General features: G+C 38.1%; 1 protein-coding gene across 1 annotated transcript in view; it reads right to left on the bottom strand.

Moving 5' to 3' along the window:
- Window positions 1–22,395, bottom strand: part of lamb1a (laminin, beta 1a) — an 85,140-nt gene that overhangs the window by 8,465 nt on the left and 54,280 nt on the right. The window contains exons 23-28 of the mRNA XM_039761119.1: window positions 21,054–21,150; window positions 9,149–9,518; window positions 8,641–8,825; window positions 5,273–5,514; window positions 590–793; window positions 44–188 (exon numbers count right to left, since the gene is read on the bottom strand). Of these exons, the coding sequence (XP_039617053.1) occupies window positions 44–188; window positions 590–793; window positions 5,273–5,514; window positions 8,641–8,825; window positions 9,149–9,518; window positions 21,054–21,150 (1,243 nt within the window). The remainder of the gene's footprint in view (window positions 1–43; window positions 189–589; window positions 794–5,272; window positions 5,515–8,640; window positions 8,826–9,148; window positions 9,519–21,053; window positions 21,151–22,395) is intronic.

Genomic DNA, 22,395 nt, shown 5'->3' with positions numbered 1-22,395 from the left:
CTCCATGAGAATGAGCAGTCTTTACTAAGCCAGCAGTTCTTACGTGTAAGGAATTCCCGGATCTGCTTGATGAGATTCCTCAGGTCTTCATTGGTTCTGTCAATTTTCTGCTTGGTCGCATTTGCTTTCTCAAGAACTTCCTGAGCGTTTAGTTTTGCTTCATCTGTTTTGACCTTTGCCTCAGACACCTACAGTTTAAAAAAGTTTCATCATAACATTGCTTTGCTGATATTAATGGGCTCAGTGATTTGAGGCTCAGAAGCGCTGACTTACTATAATTCATTTTTAAATCTATTCATTTATACAGTACATACATTGTCAAATCTATGTAATTAAATATAGGGGGGTCCAGCACAACTCTGGATAAGGCTTCTGTCAGGTGTATTGCTTACACACATAGTGGGACCAGTTTATAGTCACCACTTGCCCACATCTTTGGGTAAATAGGAAGTAAAACCAAAGGAAGACTCATGCTGGATTTATGAATTCATACTGTAAATACTCTCAGTATATACTATTTCCTTTAAAAAAAAAATGTGTGTGTATATATATTTGTTAACTGTACTGAATAGAAACACATCTCACATACCATTTTAGAAAGCTTATCAACTTCTGCTAATGCGCTGAGAATTTCTCTATCAAAATCCATAGTCTTCTTCCAGGCACTGTGAGCCAAAGTCACTAAGCCATCACAGCCTTCGCCTCCACATTTCATGGAGCCATCTTCATTCCTGCAGCTCAGTCCTCCACATTTTTCTTCTGAGCATGGCCCTCCAGCTGTCTGCCCACATGTCTGTTAGGGGGAAGAAATTATATATACAGTACATCTTTTTTGTTTCTCACAGTAAATGACTAAATTGAAGCTTCCGTTTACTCTAATATTATTTATCTGACATGATCTAAAGCATCAGCCATACACCACAGTGACTTAATGTATTAATATTATTTATTTTATGTACCTAAGATATCCTCACTTACAAAAATATGGAATGTACTACAACTTATTTATTTCCAGTATATATATAATCATTAATCACTTTATTACCTGACAAATTACTTGTTAATGCAAATATCTAATCAGCCAATCACATGGCAGCAACTCAGTGCATTTAGGCATGTAGAATGGTGAAGATAGGTGAGTTAAGTGACTTTGAACGTAGCATAGTTGTTGGTGCCAGATTGGCTGCTCTGAGTATTTCAGAAACTGCTAATCTACTGGGATTTTCACGCACAACCATCTTTAGGGTTTACAGAGAATGGTCTGAAAAGGGGAAAATATCCAGTGTACGGCAGTTTTCAGGGTGAAAATGCCTTTTTGATGCCAGAGGTCAGTGGAGAATGGCCAGACTGGTTTGAGCTGATAGAAAGGCAACAGTAACTCACTTGTTTCAACTGAGGTGTGCAGAAGAGCATCTCTGAATGCACAACACATCGAACCTCACCAAAATTGGAAAATAGAAGACTGGAGAAACGTTGCTTGGTCTGATGAGTCTCGATTTCTGCTGCAACATTTGGATGGTGGGGTCAGAATTTGGAATCAACAACATGAAAGCATGGATCCATCCTGACTTTTATGAACGGTTTAGGCTGGTGGTGGTGTAATGGTGTGGGAGATATTTTCTTGGCATGCTTTGTGCCCCTTAGTACCAACTGGGCATCATTTAAATGCCACAGCCTACCTAAGTATTGTTTCTGACCATGTCCATTCTTTTATGACTGCAGTGTGCTGATTTTCTGTTGACTACTTCCAGCAGGATAACGTGCCAGGTCACAAAGCTCAATTGTCTCAAACTGGTTTCTGGAACATAAGAATATGTTCTCTGTACTCGAATGGCCTCCATAATCACCAAATCTCTGTCCAATAGAGCACCTTTGAGATGTGGTGGAAAGGGAGATTCACATAATAGATATGTAGCCAACAAATCTGTTGTTATCGTGTCAATATGCACCAAAATGAAACTATGCCACAGCAAGGCAAAAAGTGGTCCAACCCATTACTAGGAAGGTACACCTAATAAAGTTTCCAGTGAGTAAGTGTGTGTATATATATATATATATATATATATATACATACAGGTGCCGGTCATAAAATTAGAATATCATGACAAAGTTGATTTATTTCAGTAATTCCATTCAAAAAGTGAAACTTGTATATTAGATTCATTCATTACACACAGACTGATGTATTTCAAATGTTTATTTCTTTTAATTTTGATGATTATAACTGACAACTAATGAAAGTCCCAAATTCAGTATCTTGGAAAATTAGAATATTGTGAAAAGGTTCAATATTGAAGACACCTGGTGCCACACTCTAATCAGCTAATTAACTCAAAACACCTGCAAAAGCCTTTAAATGGTCTCTCAGTCTAGTTCTGTAGGCTACACAATCATGGGGAAGACTGCTGACTTGACAGTTGTCCAAAAGATGACCATTGACACCTTGCACAAGGAGGGCAAGACACAAAAGGTCATTGCTAAAGAGGCTGGCTGTTCACAGAGCTCTGTGTCCAAGCACATTAATAGAGAGGTGAAGGGAAGGACAAGATGTGGTAGAAAAAGTGTACAAACAATAGGGATAACCGCACCCTGGGAGGATTGTGAAACAAAACCCATTCAAAACTGTGGGGAGATTCACAAAGAGTGGACTGCAGCTGGAGTCAGTGCTTCAAGAACCACCACGCACAGACGTATGCAAGACATGGGTTTCAGCTGTCGCATTCCTTGTGTCAAGCCACTCTTGAACAAGAGACAGCATCAGAAGCATCTCGACTGGACTGCTGCTGTGTGGTCCAAAGTTATGTTCTCTGATGAAAGTAAATTTTGCATTTCCTTTGGAAATCAAGGTCCCAGAGTCTGGAGGAAGAGAGGAGAGGCACAGAATCCATGTTGCTTGAGGTCCAGTGTAAAGTTTCCACAGTCAGTGATGGTTTGGGGTGCCATGTCATCTGCTGGTGTTGGTCCATTGTGTTTTCTGAGGTCCAAGGTCAACGCAGCCATCTACCAGGAAGTTTTAGAGCACTTCATGCTTCCTGCTGCTGATGAACTTTATGGAGATGCAGATTTCATTTTCCAACAGGACCTGGCACCTGCACAAAGTGCCAAAACTACCAGTACCTGGTTTAAGGACCATGGTATCCCTGTTCTTGATTGGCCAGCAAACTCGCCAGACCTTAACCCCATAGAAAATCTATGGGGTATTGTGAAGAGGAAGATGCAATACGCCAGACCCAACAATTCAGAAGTGCTGAAGGCCACTATCAGAGCAACATGGGCTCTCATAACACCTGAGCAGTGCCACAGACTGATCGACTCCATGCCACGCCGCATTGCTGCAGTAATCCAGGCCAAAGGAGCCCCAACTAAATATTGAGTGCTGTACATGCTCATACTTTTCATGTTCATACCTTTCAGTTGGCCAACATTTCTAAAAATCCTTTTTTTGCATTGGTCTTAATTGATATTCTAATTTTCCGAGATACTGAATTTGGGACTTTCATTAGTTGTCAGTTATAATCATCAAAATTAAAAGAAATAAACATTTGAAATACATCAGTCTGTGTGTAATGAATGAATCTAATATACAAGTTTCACTTTTTGAATGGAATTACTGAAATAAATCAACTTTGTCATGATATTCTAATTTTATGGCCGGCACCTATATGTATATATATATAATGGGACAAGCTTCGGACACAGTCAGGAAGACATGTTAATTACACCATCACACGTTTATTTACAACTATATTTACAATTAATAAAGTGCCACACAACCCACAGACTCCCCCAAAGTCCAGGACAACACCACATTATGCCTCTTCTTCAGGCCGCCTCCTTCTCTCTCCTCCAGACCTTGTCCTCTTCCACCCGACTCAAGCCCTGAATGAAGGGAGGCAGCCCCTTTTATAATCACCCGGATGTGCTCCAGGTGTTTCCCGGCAATCTTCCACCGATACGCCCCAGTGTGGCGAAAGTGCCGGCTGCATCCCTGGAAGCACTCCGGGTGTCCCTGCTCTTCTTCCCCCCAGCACTTCCGCCACACAAGGAATTGGGGCACCCCCTGGCGGTGACCATGGGCCCCTACAAGGTTGAGCTTCAAAGCCCTGTACCCGTGGCCACCAAAGGCACCAGGGTGGTTGCCCCCACATGGTCTAAGGGAGGCACAATCTCTCCTCTGGTCCTCCGAGGTTGTCAATATATTTAGGAGTAAGATTACAATTACTCAGAATCTTACAATGTGTTACAGATGGTGACTGAAACCAAGCCATTGTAGTTTAAATTCTAGTGCCCTAACCCAGAAGTCAGAAACACTACCAGTTACAAAAATCTATCCAGTTTTTGGCCCATTTTTACAGGATCACATCAGGTGTGAGCCACTGAAGACATACATGGTCTGTGCTGGGCCAATATGGGCAAGTCATTTCACAGAATTGTGATGTGGAAGGGGAAACACAGAGTCTAATTCTGAAATCATTCATTCTTCAAATGGACTTGTGGGAAGCAGGAGCCTATCAAGGCAACACTGGGCATATGGCAGGAACTAACTCCGAATGAGACATTCAGCCACTGCACGCACACTTGCTGCAACTTAGGCAGGTCCAATTTACAGTTATTGGTTACCATAACCTGCACAACATTGGGACGTGGGAAGGAAACTAATCTATTGACTATAACTTCCAATAACTCACTCCGTTGTATTTAATAATAATAATAATAATAAATCTGCTACATTAAAACATATACCAGGTGTCTGTAAATCCATGAGTACATGCTGGCATGAGCTTTGTGACACATTCGTCTATTCTGATAATCACTGCGTTGACTTATGTATCGGTGACACTGTCTGGGTTACAGATGGAAGGGTCTCTTGTTTTGGTGCATTGCTCACAGAACCAGTATTACGTTTCTATCAATTGCTGAACTGTGCACTTTAGCACTTTGAATGGGGATATTGTTCAATGAATCCTTTATGTGTGAACTTGAAAAAGCCTACACGGACATAGAGCCCCACAACTGAAATCCACTGTTCCAATGAATACAACATGTCTTCTGTCCAGCAAGTATACAGGAAACAATGCCAACACAACAAAACATAACGTACATGGGGACTTTCTGCTATGGCTATGTTTACTGCTACTAAAACCAGGATAGGGGCTCTTTACTGTGTGCAGGCCTACCTTTTCAGGTGCCTCCATGTATAATCAGTATTACAATTTTAAAATTCATAAGCAAAACTTTATGATAGTAAATTAGAATCCAGAAACAACTGTACCTTTTCACTCAGTTCTGACAAGTCCAATGTCTCCAGTTCAGCAGCCAGATCATCTAGTTTTTGGGCATATTCCTTTTGGTTTTCCACAAACTCAGACCCTGTTTCATTCATTATCATTTCAGTTTGCTGACGAACTGCCGAGGATTGTTCAACAACACTCCCAGGGTCAGTAGTGGAAGCATTTGCCCTTGACTCGGCATCTTTTGATTCCTGGAAGTATTTGCTAATACTGTCTAAAGCACCTGCAAGAAAAAAAACACAAAACAGTTGCTTGCAGTCAGTCATCCATTTACTGAATTCACTAATCACAAAGCAAGATAATGAGAACTGATGTCTGTTCTGGCAGAATCAGGTACAAAGCAGGCATTTTACTGCTGTGGAATGGCACACGTCAGTTGCAGGGTACACTTGGTTACACTCATCTATTCAGAGTTTAGTTAATAATTAACAGTTTCTCACCCATTTTTAAAACTGTTTCATTTTCTCTCCTCTTTTTTCATTAGATTGCTGAAATGTATGTTGCTGAATTTTAAGTTAAACAGTATAAAATATGAAATATGCTGAAAGAGTACCAACCTTCATAATCGCTAAGAAAGAGCAAGTTAACAAAGCAACAAAAAAATTCAACAGCATCATAAAAAGTTGCCCTCATAGTTTGCCACTCTTTATGAATTGGGAGCTACCAATCATTAAAGACACAATTGACTACATTAAAATGACCATCTTTCTCTCCATACACAGGTGGATGAACAGGAAATAAAAACTTAAGCAAAATAAAAACAACTCACACTTTCATGACAACATAGGCAAATAAGAATATTAGAAAAGCTAAAATACTGTGGAAAAGGTGAAAGATGATCCAAAAAATTCTTTCAATATTTTACTAGTAAAAGAACAGTCAAAAGGAGGTCAAGTGTATTAGGAACAAATTAAAATATACACTTTTGCTTGATACCAACCAGTCCAGCTTCAAGAGAAATCACTTGACTGAGACGGCTCTACTAACTGTGGTCGACCAGCAACGACGTGCTAGAGCTACTAACATGTCATTGGTTCTAGATCTCTTCTCTGTCTCTGACGCAGTAAACCATGACATTCTTCTTGCCACATTCTCTGACCCTAGTGTCATTGGGACTGCTCTCAGATGGTTTGAGTCCTACATCTCCGGAAGATCTTAAAGTATGTCCTGGCAAGTAGAGTTGTCAAGTTGTTTCCTTCTCGCCCACTCTGGTGTGGCAGTGAACAGTGTATAGTGATGCCACCTCTGTGTGGTATCAAGTCTCAATCCTGACTCTTTTCCTTTGTGTGTTTCTACTCAGTGAAACAGGCTGCCCACCTCCAACTGTACTGATGACTGTGACCCGATATTTGTGCGATAGACATACAGTATGCGCACGGACAAAGCGCCAATTAAAACGCACTGTCAAAATCGCCCCGACAAAATCGCGAAAGTTTCATTAAATATGAATTACTAGTTTAAAGCAAATATAATAATGTTTATTTTAGAAGACAATATTATGAGACGCGGCATGCCATCAGCACAGCACGCCTGCATATGTAGGAAGAATTGCAGCAAGGGCGTCCCACTCTCTTGGCCTCTATCGCGATTTGGTCGTGGTGATTTTGTCAGCACGCATTTGTCGAAAACCAGTTAGCGGGTTTGTCGGCGCTTATTTGTCGGTCGCAGTTTTGTCGGGGCACATATGTCTATCGCGCTTTTGTCGGTAAACCCTGATGACTTCCTCTGCTGGAGCCAATCCCAGCCAACACAGGGCGCAGGGCAGTAAACAAACTCCAGGCAGGGCGCCAGCCCACCGCAGATTGATAATAATTGATTGGAGGAAAACTTAGCTTAGCAATAGTTTATTTTATTGGTTAATTTGTTGTTAGATCAATTGCTTTGCTGACTGCAACCTATGATTGTAAATTCATTAGTTATTACATATTTTCACTTGAGGCAATCAACTTTTGTTACCTGTCCTACTACACTTGCTGAACAAACAGGCCCTAGCATAATGTTACTCAATTATGTTTACCTCTTTTTCAGGTTGGTTTGGATAAAAGTATCTGCCAATCAAATAAATGTAAATATAAATTAATACAGAACTGGCTTAAACTCAAAGGGTTATGGTGACTGGACCTTTACCAGAATTACGTGATGTTAAAGGTGTTCTGCAGGTTTCAGTGGTTTGCTGTAATTTTTACTATAATATTAATTATTTTAATAAGAGTATAAACAACAAGCTGGTGATGTTTGCAGAGGATACCAAACTATGGAATGGCAGATAATGCAGAATTACTTGAATCATTACAGAGCAAGGTAATGTAAAGTTGAACAAGTAGAAAGCAAAAGTGTTTGATCTGAACGCACAATGGGAGGCTGGAAACGCTAAAGTACTTCATATGAGGAGGACGTATGTTTTGCTACCTAAATTATGAACAGTAAGTGTATCCTGACATTCGGACTTCATACACAGTATATGTTGATGTACAATAGATTAGAAATACTTTTGAGCGTTTGTGCAAAATTTATCCTTAGCCTTCAAAAAAAAACACCACAAGGGCATAGATGGAAGCAGATTAAGAGTAAATTAGAATAAATGGAGCCAACTTATCAGGTAGTGTAAATGGCAATACTTACATATCTCAACTTGACAATGCAGTAGAGCCTCTTTTTACAGAGATATTTTCCTAGAAACTGTGCATAGGGAAATGTCCCAAGGTGGCCAATACATTGCTACCAAACTCAAATTTGTCTGTACCCAGCAATATGTTCTATGTACAATAATGTTATTTTGTAGTAAACTCAGGCTTCGCACAGTAGTTGCAGACATAGTTCCTTGTATCAGTCACAGGAGAGTGTAGCTTCACCAAAATCATTTAGTCAAATGAGATTTGCATGTTAGAAGGTACACAACGAGTGAGGGAGTTAGACAGAGCAATATGGAAGGAATATAATCTCTAACCATTTTGCAACATACAATACAAGTTGAAAAGACACCAATTTTAATTTTGCATTCTTTTCCTTCATGTTGCATCATCAATCTGTGTAACACTGAATTTGTTAATTTGCTGTTGAAGCTCTATTACATTTTGAAAATCCTTAACTCAGTTATCCATATTGTCCTAGGTTGGGCAAAATGGCTTATAACTTTTTAGATGTTATTAAGACATATATTGCTGAAAATATGATGCTACTATGTTTTGTCATTTCACAATAATATTTGATAACATATTGACAATAGTTTTACTATTTTTCTCATTGCCTATAAGAAAAAACAAAACAAAAAAACACACAAAAAAGCCATTTATACACGTGGGTTTAAACGTTCAGGTCTTTTAAATAAAGTTTTTTCCCACAGACTTACCTCTAATATCTGAATTTTTAACAAATTCCAGTTGATCGGAAAGCTCCTTTACTGTTTTGTTTAAGTTTTCAGCATCCGCCTGAAGGATTTCCCGCTCAAGATCTGTTCCATTATTATCAGATGAAACAGAATCAAGCTGCAGTTCAGTGGCATTCAACTTCTGAGAGACCTCTGTGATCAGTTTTCTGTAATAATAAAATATATATTTTTTTATATCATACCAAGAGGCTGAGAGAGTATTGCTGCACAGAAAAGCTTAGTCACAAGATAGGAGAGCCAGAATTACAGTTCACTAAAGTTGACCTTCTTTAGATGAAAAGAACTGGCAGCTTTTAATCCCACCATCCTGGGTTGCATCTCATCTCTGCAGTCTCAAAGAGGTCAACCAGTGAGAGACAATGGAAGCATCACTCCATACAAGCAATCTAAACAGTGATGGACTGTTGGGTTTTTCTTTTTCTAACTGGTATGCGAATGGCACCTAGGGCATGATGAACAAATTACTTACTGAGACTCTTCCAATAGCCTTTCAATATCACTTAGTGGTTGTGCTGCAGGATTTTGTGCTAAGAAGCTTCTGATGTCATTTAAATTTTGCTCCATTTTATCCACTTTCTCCTGGTATGGTCCTATAACTCCACTGGCTTTAACAGAGTTCACTTTTTCCACTAGGTGGTGAGTCTTGTTGGTTAAGTCAGCAACGATGACATCCCACTCAGCAAAACACTGATGACACTTTACACAGTCTGGAAATATTCCAGAATAGCCTCTTGCACACTTGTCACATCTGACACCAGCAACGCCTTCCCTGCAAGAACAGTGTCCATGGATGCGGTCACACTGAGGTGTGTCAATACCATTTGGTTCACAGTCACAAGCTGTTTTAAGGCAAAAGAAAAGAACACATAATGATGTTAATTAACAGTATTTGGGCAAATGAAAAACAGAAAAAGAAATACAAATAAAGTTTCCTTTGTGTTTAGTCAACAGAGCTGGACCTTACCAGAGATGAACTATGAAGGCAGGACTTCATTGCTCTAAAAAGTAAGTTTAGTATAAAAGAGAAAAAAAATCTTTTTTGGCATACTGGTAGTTGGGCTGTACAAAGGCAGAGAGGTTAGCTCTTGCGTCTCACAACTCCCCGAGACAGGCCTACACAATATCTGTGTGGAATTTGCACATTCTGTTCAAGTTTGGTTGCCTAATGGCTATACTTAAAAAGTGACTGAATTAGATTTGTGCAGTGCACTGGCACCCCATTCCAATTCCCACTTTATACCAGCTGCTTTTGCTATAAGACCTAGCACCCATGAATTTAATGTTATTAGTACATTCAAGGATGAATATTTCAAAAAAAGATGAGTACCTTGAAAACATGGAGTTGTAGCATCAAAATGGAGACAGGTCACAGCTTTGAGTTGCATCCCCAAATAACAGTACATTTGTATATTTTATGAGGTTGCTTAGTTCATTACAGGATGAAGTGGAGCTTGGGAAGAACTGGACATAAGGCATGAAGCAGCCATGGACAACATGCCAGTCCATTGGCTTGCACATTTATTCATATTGAGTCAATTTAGAGTTACCAGTCAGTGTAACTGCACACGTTTGAGATGGAGGTAGAAACTGGATTTGGACAAGTGGAAAACTTGTAAAACTGAATAAAGAGTTTGAAAAACAACAGCACAAACCACTGAGTGAACGTGTACCATCAACAAAGAACATTAACTAGCAATAAAACTAATGAGACAGAGAGCACATACTTGCTGTATCTTTCGGCTCAATCTACTGCATGTTCAGCCACAGTTATTGAAATATACCTGTACAATTGATATTGCATTGTATTTGCATTGTGAGATACACCAATAGCGATACATAATTGCATTATGAACAAATAACTAACTTTTTAGGCAAATGACTTATTGCCATAACAACTTCTGTCACACAGAATTTAAATTAGTGAAGCTCAAACTTATAAAACATTAATACAAACATAAAACAACTGGAATGAAACTATTCTTTTACCTCAGCAATTGGTCTAATTTGGGTTCACTTAAATACCAATTCCTCTTTTTTATAAATTTCTGTTCAACCGTGGTATAAACCTGTTTTTTATTACTGTGAATAAATAGTGACTGAATGAGAAAAACACTTTAATATGTATTGTAATTCTGTGGCAAACCAAAACCACTATTTCTAATTGCTTGTGTAAGAATTTTAAATGCTGTGCCATGACATGGAATGTATTATTCACATGTTTATTATTGTTGTTGGTGCCAATCAAGTTTACTTCTTGATTCAAAATTATTCCTTGATGTTTTTGTTATGTCTCTTACAGTTCTTTCTGGAATATGTTTCACTTAATTAAGCCTTCTGTAATTACAGTAGGTACAGTGTTTTATACCGTAAATTACTGACATCTTGATATATCATTTAGCAGAACTCTACTCTTATGTAATGTGCCAAAGTAAATGATTTTACAGATGTTCACAATGGTGTCAGAGTGGGATGCCATCCACTGAGAAGTTTAAGAAGAAGACATCATAACAGTAGTCAAAGTGCAAGCCTTCCATGATTCAGAGACTGAACCAGTTCAGAAGATAATGGTCTCTGAGCCAGTTAAGTCACTTGATTGGCAGGGGGCTATCAGTACAAGGGTGAGAACAAGCTGAGGTGGGCACTGACAACAGACCAGAGCTTGGTTACAGTTAGTTACAAGGTATGCAAAAGATAACAGTTTAGTGAAGGAGGCAAGTGTAGAAAGGCTGAAATAGAGAAAATCTTCTGTTAAAAACAGATGTCCTCACAGGCAGAGGCTAAATCACTGCGGGTTTGTTTCTCTTTTAGATCAACTGGCTATGACAGCCGTTTTCTGGTGAAAGTTCACATCTTGCAGCTCTGATTGAGGACATACGTAAAGGGCAGCAACTGAGCAAATTTCTCACTGGTGGCATTTGGACACTCATTTGGCATTTGAAAATGTAGCTCCAATCATCAAGGAGGGGGACAAAATTTATACTGATAATTACACACCAATATACTTTATTTTTATACCATGCAAAATTATGAAAACTTTTACATGAAATAAATGAGAAAAGTTCCTATATGAATATAATACAATAAATATGAGGGGAAATCTTGGCAAACCAATCTTGTAGATTTTTTGAACAAACAATTGCAATATTTGAAAAAAGCAAAGCATACAACATAATATAGTTAGATTTTCAGAGAGCTTTTGATACAGTCCTACTTCAAAGATTAATTATGAAACTCAAAGCTATAGCATTAGAGGTAACCCGTAAAACTGGATCTCAAGTTGGTTAACTGGGACGCGACAAAGAGTACAGATAACAGAAGAATGCTCCATGTGAAGTGAGGTCATTAATGGAGTCCCTCAGGAGTCTATCCTTGAACTGTTTCTTTTTTTGATTTACTAGGGGGCTTAGCCCCCTGCTTGCTTTGCTCACCAGCAAGCCAAGCGCTACACACTGTTTTGAAGAGGGGAGCTGAAAGCACCCCAAGGAGACGTGGATGCTCCTCTGAAACCCCTCCTGAACAGTTATACAATGGGAATCAAATAACAGTTGTTTTTTTTTTACCTCCTCTTTGCACGATTAGCTGCTGGATTGCTGCTGCTCCAGTGCGGCGTGATCTGCATTTGGTGCGGTGCTTTGAACATTTTAATTAGTCACTGCCTTGTCTCTCTTGTCCCCCAGACATCCTCAAAAACTTTTCGATCTCTTTTCGCTGTTCTATTATTTCACCGAGTGATATTTTCCACTTGTTTGCGCTTATGTGAGCTTTACTCTCATTTTCTTGAGGCTTTTGAATTTTCCTTCTTCCATTATCTCTAACCTGCTCTGCATGTGTATCACGGGACTTGCTTCCAAAATTTGTAAGTATAATGTGACTTGCCCGTCTCGCGGAAAGTGAAAGTGTCTCTCTGTCTCTGTCTCTCAAAGATCTCTCTTCAAAAGATCATGTCTCATCCCAAGTTTTTTTTTTTTTTATAATAGAGAGATATTAATTAAACAGATTTTAGTATAGTTAATAAACTTGCCAAATTCACAGATGATACTAAAACTGGAGTAATGGCAGACACTGAGGAGATAGCAAAATCAATTCCAGAAGCCAGGAAGCACTTCTTTACTCAAAGAGTTGTGGGAATCTGGAACAAACTACTGAGGCATGTAGTTGAAGGAGAACCTTCCTCAACCTTTAGGAAGTATCTGGGTGAGATATTGGGACGGCTTAACTCTTAGCTTAGAAAATGAGCCTGCTGGACTAAATGGTCTCCTCTTGTTTGTTAAATTTCTTATGTTCTATTGCATTCTGAATGCCGCGAGCCTGGAATCATTACTGTATATACATAGGATTTTGTGTTAAGGCGGCACGGTGGTGCAGTAGGTAGCGCTGCTGCCTCGCAGTTAGGAGACCCGGGTTCACTTCCCGGGCCCTCCCTGCGTGGAGTTTGCATGTTCTACCCGTGTCTACATGGGTTTCCTCCCTCAGTCCAAAGACATGCAGGTTAGGTGGATTGGCGATCCTAAATTGTGTTTAGTGTGTGTGTGTGCCCTGCGGTGGGCTGGCGCCCTGCCTGGGGTTTGTTTCCTGCCTTGCACCCTGTGTTGGCTCCAGCAGACCCCCGTGACCCTGTAGTTAGGATGTAGCGGGCTGGATAATGGATGGATGGATGAATTTTGTGTTAAACCACTTGTCACAGGACTGGAAATGAGTGAATTGGCAGTGAAAATACAGGTTGCTGTGAGTTTAGTTTATTTTCAATTGAGTGTCAGCTTCAGAGAACAATGAAATTCTATACTATGTGAAAAATCTATTCTATAATATACAACACAGTGTCACTCTGGCAGGTATTACTTGTCAAACATGGACCTTCATGTGAACACTGAAAATAGCCTTTCTGTGTATATTTCTCAAATATTGTAGGGTTTTAGTACATGCTCTTTGACTCATTAAATCATGTCCCAGCACAAAGTATAGACTTCCACAAGAGATTTAAATTGCTAAGCTCTTGACCTAACCACAAATTACTTATCTATTGCAGATCATATTCTCTGTAGCATACTGTACCTATATTTTCAAAACTATGCCCTTTCTTTCCCGCAAAAACACTGCTATTAAGCTGCTCTACAAAGAAAACAGCAATCTCAAAAGCAGATCATTGCTTACCAGACAATTCACCCTACACTATGAGAAATATCTGACCCCAGCAATCTGAGATAATCAGAACACCGCTGCTCTTGAAAGAATACACTGTTACAATTTTGCTCCATGTAAATGAACACAGTAGAAAACCATACACCGTACTCCTGTGTACAAGCAGACTTTTTAAAATGATGCCAGAATAAGACTCAACGTGCCAGAGATGCAGTTGGTGGCATATCTACTTGGATAAATGTTTTAGCTTTTTTTTAGACTCAGGTTTTAATTAAATTTTAATGCCCTTGAATTTTCCATAGACTCTCATACTCTTATGCCATTTTGGAATTTCCTGGCCGGAACCCTTTGCACCCATCCAAGTAATCAGGCTAATATATTTTCCTTTGTTAAATTGCTGTTCTACCTAATTTGCTAAACTGACTGAATTCTGTGCCACCTTCCATTTTGTAATGCCATATGTAATATTACATGAAATTAAAAACAACAAAAAGATGTACTTAAAAGAAAAAAACAAACTATGCTGGAAAACATGTCACTTTTTTGATATGGCCATTCATTTCCAAACTCTGTATTTAACCTTACATCCATTCTGCACTTCCTGAATTTTCTTTTACTGGAAGGAAATGATTAAGATAAGTATCTAGAGGATAAATATCTGCATAAGTGATAGTGGTAATGAACTTCTGCAATGTACATTTCTGAAAGAATTAATAGAAATTTAAACAATAAATAAACTGAAAAAAAGAATGCTGACTTCGTCCAGACAATGGGGTTTATTTACTTGGATGATAAATTTTAAGACTCTTATCCTTATCCACAAAATCTTTGGATTCTAAGCCCAGAATTCCTGTCACCTCTCTCTATGGTAGTTACCTCATATAAGCCTATTAAATGCTTTGGAGGCTGGTCATCTCATTGTTCAAAAGATTTACTATACAATTCCCACCAACAGTTCATTTAATACTGTTTTATACTGAATTAGAACTCAAATTGTCTTCTTTGGAGAAATACATCTTTCAGAGTCAGAAGCCAAATTAATCACCTGCACAAAGGGAGTTCTCCTTTTGCTTAACAGGCTAAGACAGCTGCTCTTTACACATGGGGCGAGTAGAATACTAACGTTAGTGTTCAGCGACATAGTGGGAACAATTCTTAATTTTTAATGGGAGCACTAGATTTGAAAACTGAACCCAGTTGCACTACCTTGTTGAACTCTATGCACAAATTTATTTTAGAAGGTTTTTCCATAATAAGGTTTACTCTGATTTATTTCACTATTTTTTCACTTTTATTCCCTTCTATCTTTTTACTGAAATCATCGCTTCAATTTGTAACGGCGAATTCTGATTTGTACCTCTGTAATATTCTGACATACCGCCATACTATATTAACGGCCTGCTACTTTTTGCATTGTAATCAGCAGCTTGCATATGAAATGCCTTTCATCCACACTAAAAACATAAAAACGATTCACTGATTGAATTTAATTTTAACATTTCAAATACTGTAGCTCTATTAAGGATACAATGGTTGAAAGAAAACTGCAAGGAGCTTTTTTTTTGCTTGTTTATTAATTCTTTTGTTGATGGGTCAGACTGAAGGCAGACACAGTACAAACTAGAGAAGAAGGTTTTAGACTAATACTTGCCTTTAAATAGTCATCCAAGTTATGACCTCACAAAATATAAATCAAATGAAGAAAATGAACTAGATAATAATGAAAGGAAGACAAATGACTTCTGTTTAATAGCAAAGAAGATCTTCTATATTTTAGGCTGTAACAAGTTTCTGTGTAGCTGCCATCAAAGTAATGCTTTATACTCTCTCTGTCTATCTTTCTCTCTTTGTCTCTCTCTTTCATTCTTCATAAATACAGACAGCTACGGGAAAAGGCAACATTCCCCCGAATAATAGTCACCATATGGTTTTAATTCACAAGAAACATCACATTATCTGAAAAGCAAAAACAGGCCTACCCACTGCTAACAATCCAAACTCTGTTTTCATATTAAAAAGATGGCGTTCTTATCCCTGCAAGGGTAAATATAAGTCAGTGGAATGCATTGGTCAGAAGCAACAACCTCCTATAACATTAATGGACCCTATCATATCCATTATCTGGATGGTTGATTGTAATTCAGAAGGCAGAAACTAACTAGCCAATCCCTAACTAATGCTAGGTTACTTCATAATTGCCCAATTAACTTGCACGATTAGTTATGAGGGTGTTTTTTGAGAGCACAAAATTCAAAAAGGCAGAGTCTCTGTTTCCTAAGAACAACATAATCATTAAAAGCTGGAATCAGATTCATAACTAAGCAACCAATTAGTCTTTATTTTATTTGCACCTTTTACAGTGAAGACAATTCACAAAGTGGTTTAGCTGACAATACAAAAAAAAGAACAAAAGTGAACTACATAACTTCAATGAGTGATTTTTAACAAGCATATCCAAAAGACCCCAAAAGTAAAATGCCTTAGGAAATGTACTGTCTTAACTACATTATACAGGTATCCAGATGTTTACTTTTGACTAACCTCAACATAGTTTTTTGATATATGAACACAGCTTTAAAACAAAAAGAAATTCAGTCTCAACAAAAGCTAATTTGGCTTGGATTACATCTAAGAAAATATGTTGACACATAGCGGCAATGATAAATCTCAAATGTTTACTAATGAGTGATTTACATTTAAAAGAAGAAACTTGATGACCACTTTTAGCAACAGAGAAAAGACCTAAAAATTTTTATTTGAAGTTTTTTCAGCTGAGTCTATTCATTCAAGTTAAAAGACATTCCTGCTTTCATCAGTCATCACTAGAACACTGAGGCTCATTTGTCTTCAGAAGGCACTTATTAAAAACGCTAGTATGTATACATATAAAAATAGCAGTATATATGCCACTGCATTGTAATACAAGTGTCGATACTGTTGTACCACAAAATTATTCCATATTATTTTCATAAAAAATATAATTTATGATAAATTATGCACTTTCATGTAATATTAGGTTGTATGTGTACCAGGAAAAAAAAATATGTACTATATAAAAGGCCATATAATACTGTAGCATTTGAGTGAACCACAGTACAGTTATATTGGTTTTGTAAATTATCATGTATTTACCACTAACACAGTCCTATTAAGTAAACTGTGGTAATCATAGACTTTTAAGGACATGTTTGCTATATCACTGTATACTCTGTTTAAAGAGGGTACTGCATTACCTGTAATGGATTTTCAATTGAAATTCATAAGATTTTTGTTGCTGTTCTCAAAACAACATGCAGTCAGGATTGCACTTTTCATTTTTTGAAAAATCCATAAATTCTCTGCCTTTCATCTAATACTACTTGTTTTCTCTAGACTACAGTAAAAAATGTTTTTGATTAAAGACATAACATTTATTTTAGTGTTCCCTGTTAATCCAAAAATTGTATTAAAATGCACATCACAGAGTCTTATAGGAGATCAATTTAAGGCACAATTCTATGGACTTGAATATGCCAAATTTATAGAGAAATAAAGTAGGCACATAGTTTGTGTAGCATGTTTATACACATTTTGGCTGAAGAAACCCTTCACAGATAAACAGATGGAACAGTTAAATTAAAGGTTTATTCCTGTGTTGAAGGAATAAAAAGAAGATTTACTGTTTAAAATGATTAATGGGGGGTGTTCTTCTTTAACCAACAATGACAATAAAAGGTACATGAAATTTTCAAGGTGAGATATCCAGCCTGACAGCATTTTTTTGCAACTCTGCACTTAAAGAAAATGTGTGTGGAAATGTAAACCTTAAAGATTCAAGTAAAAGCACACAACGTTCAAGAGGTTTCAGTTAGTGTTACGCATGTGCTGTTGGGCTTTGTTTTTACAAGTTAGTTTTGAAGTTATTTTTTTTTCCCCTCTTCATTGCAATTACTTTTGAAGTATTTTCTATCTTTGTTTGTTTTTCAAAGTTTATCACAATTTGGTAAGTAATATCTTTCAACTGTACCTCTCTATTCGTGTATGCCTGAATATGACTCTTCTGAGGCATGTTGAGCATTGTTAAAGCTTATTTTGGGATATAAAGGCAGTCTACAGTCCCAGCCTGTGACCAACTATTTTTAAAACAATTCCTGATGTGTTGCTCCTTGCTTAAAGGCTTCTTTATGATTAACAATAAGCCTTTTGAATAACTAGTTCTTGTTACGTTCAAAAAAGTTAAACAATAAAGGAAAGCATAACAAAAAGGCACCCCTTCATTTTTTAAACCCACGTAATCCAGTTTTTATTGCCATGGCTGGTAGGAGGGCCTATCCCATGTTCACTGAGCACAAAGCAAACAAGAAAACAGTCCATCTCAAGGAACATCCTTTTACACAACTACTCCAGGTGCTCAAATATTCGAACATACCTTTTTTCAGGTGTCAGGGATGCCAGGGGCAACGACCCGGCCGGGACGCTGTGAGAGACCGGATGTGGGTCTGCGCCCACCCTGGATCACGTGGGGGCCGCCTTCCTGGTTGCTCTGGGGGCTACGGGTTGAGGGCATGGAAGCCCCACCCTGTAGGGGCCCCTGGTCACCACCAGGAGGCGCCCCAATGCCTCGGGGACCTGTTACCTCAGCACTTCCGCCACACCAGGAAGTGCTGGGGGGGAGAATAAGGAGGATACCCGGTGAGCTGCCGGGAGAACAGCCAGCACTTCCACCACGCTGAGGCGTGGCCAACGGGGGAGTGTCGGAAGCACCTGGAGCTCATCCGGGTCATGTATAAAAGGGGCCGTCTCCCTTCATTCAGGGCTAGAGTCGGGTGGAAGACGGACAAGGCAAGAGAGAGTGGAGGCGGCCCGAAGAGAGGCATTTTGTGGCCAGGACTGAGAGTTGGGGTTTGTGCACTAATGAACTGGGTCTGAGTGACCATATTTGTGTATATATTGTAAATAATAAATATGTGGTGGTGAGAAACAACATGTCCGCCTGTCTGTGTCCGGGCCGCGTCCACACAGGGTAAAACAAGAGTAAACAGGAAAAGAGACACATAGATATGGGAAGAATATGCAAACAACACACAAGCAGTACTAAGCACTAACCATCAACCAGAAATACTTTCAGAAAATGCTAAACTAAAAACAGCAAAAAATAACCTGAAAAATGTAATCTAATTAAAATGTAGGACAAATGAATTTTTTTTTTTTTTATTTAATAATTTTATTACAATCAATACATAGCAATCACGTTTTTACAAAAAAAAAAGAATTATGCTAAGAACAGATCGATCCCCACCCTTGAGAGAGAGAGCAAGCCAAACGGTGTAAAATTTAAGGCTTTTAAAAATACCTAAATCAACAAATTCTCTGTGCTTTATAAAATCATTTCAAAATATTACTGATTAGATCCTGCCATGTTTTGAAAAAAGTCTGCACAGATCCTCTAACTGAGTATTTGATTTTTTCCAATTTTAAATAGTATAACACATCAGTTTCCCACTGACTTAGAAGAGGAGAGTTTGGGTTCTTCCAGTTTATCAGAATAAGTCTGCGTGCCAACAGTGTAGTGAATGCAATCACAATTTGTTTGTCTTTCTCCACTTTAAGACCCTCTGGAAGAACCCCAAACACAGCTGTTAATGGGTTAGGAGGGATTGTGAGTCCAAGGCTGTCTGAATGGTAATTAAAAATTTTTGTCCAGAATAATGTTAATTTGGTGCAGGACCAGAACATGTGACCTAGTGAGGCTGGGACTTGGTTGCAACGTTCACAGGTTGGATCATGCCCTGGAAACATTTTGGAGAGTTTTAGTCGAGACAGATGTGCTCGATATATAATTTTGAGTTGTATAATTGTATGCTTTGCGCATATGGAGCTTGAGTGAATTCTCTGCATTGCTACTTTCCACTCCTTTTCTGATATATTAATTGAGAGATCTTTTTTCCAGTGTCCTCTTGGATCTTGACAAATGAATTTTTACATGCTACTATTATTCATGGGTTCTGAGGGAGGTATATAGCTTCAAACAAATTCTTATTATATATAAGAAAATTTTAATTTGGGTTACATACACAGCACAGCACCTTTTTACTGATCTTATGTGTAGACTCAGGAATCAATCAGAGTATCAGCATCAAGTACACAATGGGCAAACCAGCAGACATTTCCTTAATGATATACCTTGAATATTTATCCCCTATTAAAGTATTTCACGTTAAATAGGAAGAGAGAGTAGGAGAGGCTGGGGGCATACACTGAGACAGTGTGTTGCCGCACCCACCACACGATGAACCACCGCAGGATCCCAAATTAGGACCCGAGTGCAGTCAGGCAATGGGTGACACCTCAGCACCACACTAGTTCAAATGGAGTGGAACAGTGTGAGGTTTTTTACAGTAAGGTTCTCAAAATATTTCTGATCTTATGAGATCTTAGAAAAATTCCTTTGTTACGAAAAAGGCGTAGGATGAAGTCTAAAATGGTTACCCAAAAAGCCACTTTTAACTGAAACTGAAGCTGAAAGGCATAAATGTGCAGGAAAGCACAGACATGAATTACACTAAATAGTGAGAAATAACAAATCTTAACTTAAAGCAGTGAGCTTGAGAGCTGTGAGCAGAGGAAACAAAATGGGAAACTACAATATAGAAAAGAAAAATTCATAAGGTGAGAAGAATATTTGTGTGTGTTATATGGGGAAAGCAGGAGAGATTTCCTTGGTGCAGTTATAGTATATATGTGCATTTACCAAGGATATCTACTGCACTTATCTTTGTACACTTTTCACTCTTGTAAGTATATGCATATAATGCATAGCTTGACCTTATTACACTTGTTCTTTTACTTATTTGCATGAAATGCATAGGTGCAGAGGAACCATTTGGGTGTATTACTGTATACATAAGCATAGCATTAACACTTTACAAATGTTTCTTAAATACAGGCAAACAAACAACAGTAAAGAGAAGACATCACAATTATTTTCAAGTAACAAAAACATAGAATTATGCAGAATTCCATTTCATTAAGAAAATGAAAGGTTTTTGTTGAATTAAGAGTGTTAAAATTAAAATGTTTTTTTATACAATAATAAATGCACAGAATTATTTAGCCACTGAAGAAACATGAAGATACCAAAAAAAAAGTCAGAGTGGCCAACCTCAATGAAAAATAACAGCAAACTAACTGTATTGTATTCATATGCTAGATAATCCTAATAACAAATGTAACACTTACAAAAGTACTATTTTTACCTTTACACTCCACTTCAGGGTCACCCCAGAAGAGCTCTTGACAGTTGCTGCATGTCCGCCCTCCAAATCCTGGCTTGCACGAACACTGACCTGTCAACTGCAGAAAATATGTTTCCATTAATATTAATGAAAACCAAACATGACCAAATCTTTGCAAGTACAGAAGCTTTGTAGCCATAATAAAGAATAGCAGTGCCCTAATGATTTCTTTTCCACTAAACTTATGCCTCATTTACATTTCTGATTTTCCTCAAAAGACCCTACAGATAACTATGGTAATTACAAATTCACAAAAAGGCATAATGATGAGCAAGCAATATATTCTTAACTAGACATGATCAGAATTGTTTCGCATTTATAGCCATTTACAGTACGTCAAAAATCTGTTTGTCAGTTATATTTAATCTACATCTCTGGAAATTTTTAATTATATTTTGATTCATATTAATTGTAGCACATTGTCTCAGTGGTTTTATGATGGTACCACATAGTCTAAGATTAAATCCCAATCTGGGATTCTTAAGTCTTTGTAGCACATTTGTACCTGTGTCGAACATTTCTTTCCTCTAGGAATTTATGTTTAATTCTCACATCACAAACATGTAAAAGTTGGGTCAAGTACTAACTAAATCAGCCCCGTGTGTCTGTGAGTGTGTGATAGCCTTGCCCACCCATCACACCTAACTGGATAAGCAAGTTAGAAAATAAACAGATGGATCTTAAATATGGATGGAACATTAATCACCATGGCAGGTAATCAAAGCTGCAGACTGTAGAACCAGCTGGACAAATAGGGAGGCAGACAACAGAGATGCTGTTGCAAAAAATGAGTGAATTTATTGTGCAATAAATAATTTAAAAAGTACCAGGTGCTTAAAAGCAATGCATAAGTGCAAAAATAAATGTTATTAAATTATTGCCTTTTAAAATATGCATAATAAATAATTAAAAAAAAACGAGTTCCACATATTTAGTCTTGCATGCACAAGCAATCAAAAGTGTGCAAAAACAATCTTAACTATATGACTCATCAGCCCTGATCACTAACTTCTGGAACTCTCTCACTCTCTGTTCAGTTCAGGGAGTACAACTGAATATTATCAGCTGTTACTCAGATCTGTAGCACACTTACTCTAATTAAATTACTTGACTCCGGCGGCTCTTTCCAGTACTGCTGCTGTATGCCGGAGTAAACTCCAGCAATACCGTCACATGCACGCACACGCACTAAACTACGACGTCTGCTCGCGCGCGCGCCTACATTCCAAACAGCGCTGAACTTCAGTAGTGCACTACGAACCAAACAGGCAGTTCGTAGTGATGGGAAGTTCGGATCATTTTA

The sequence above is a fragment of the Polypterus senegalus genome, chromosome 8 (genome assembly GCF_016835505.1).
Source record: "Polypterus senegalus isolate Bchr_013 chromosome 8, ASM1683550v1, whole genome shotgun sequence".
NCBI lineage: Eukaryota > Metazoa > Chordata > Cladistia > Polypteriformes > Polypteridae > Polypterus > Polypterus senegalus.
This window is presented reverse-complemented; position numbering and strand designations above follow the sequence as displayed.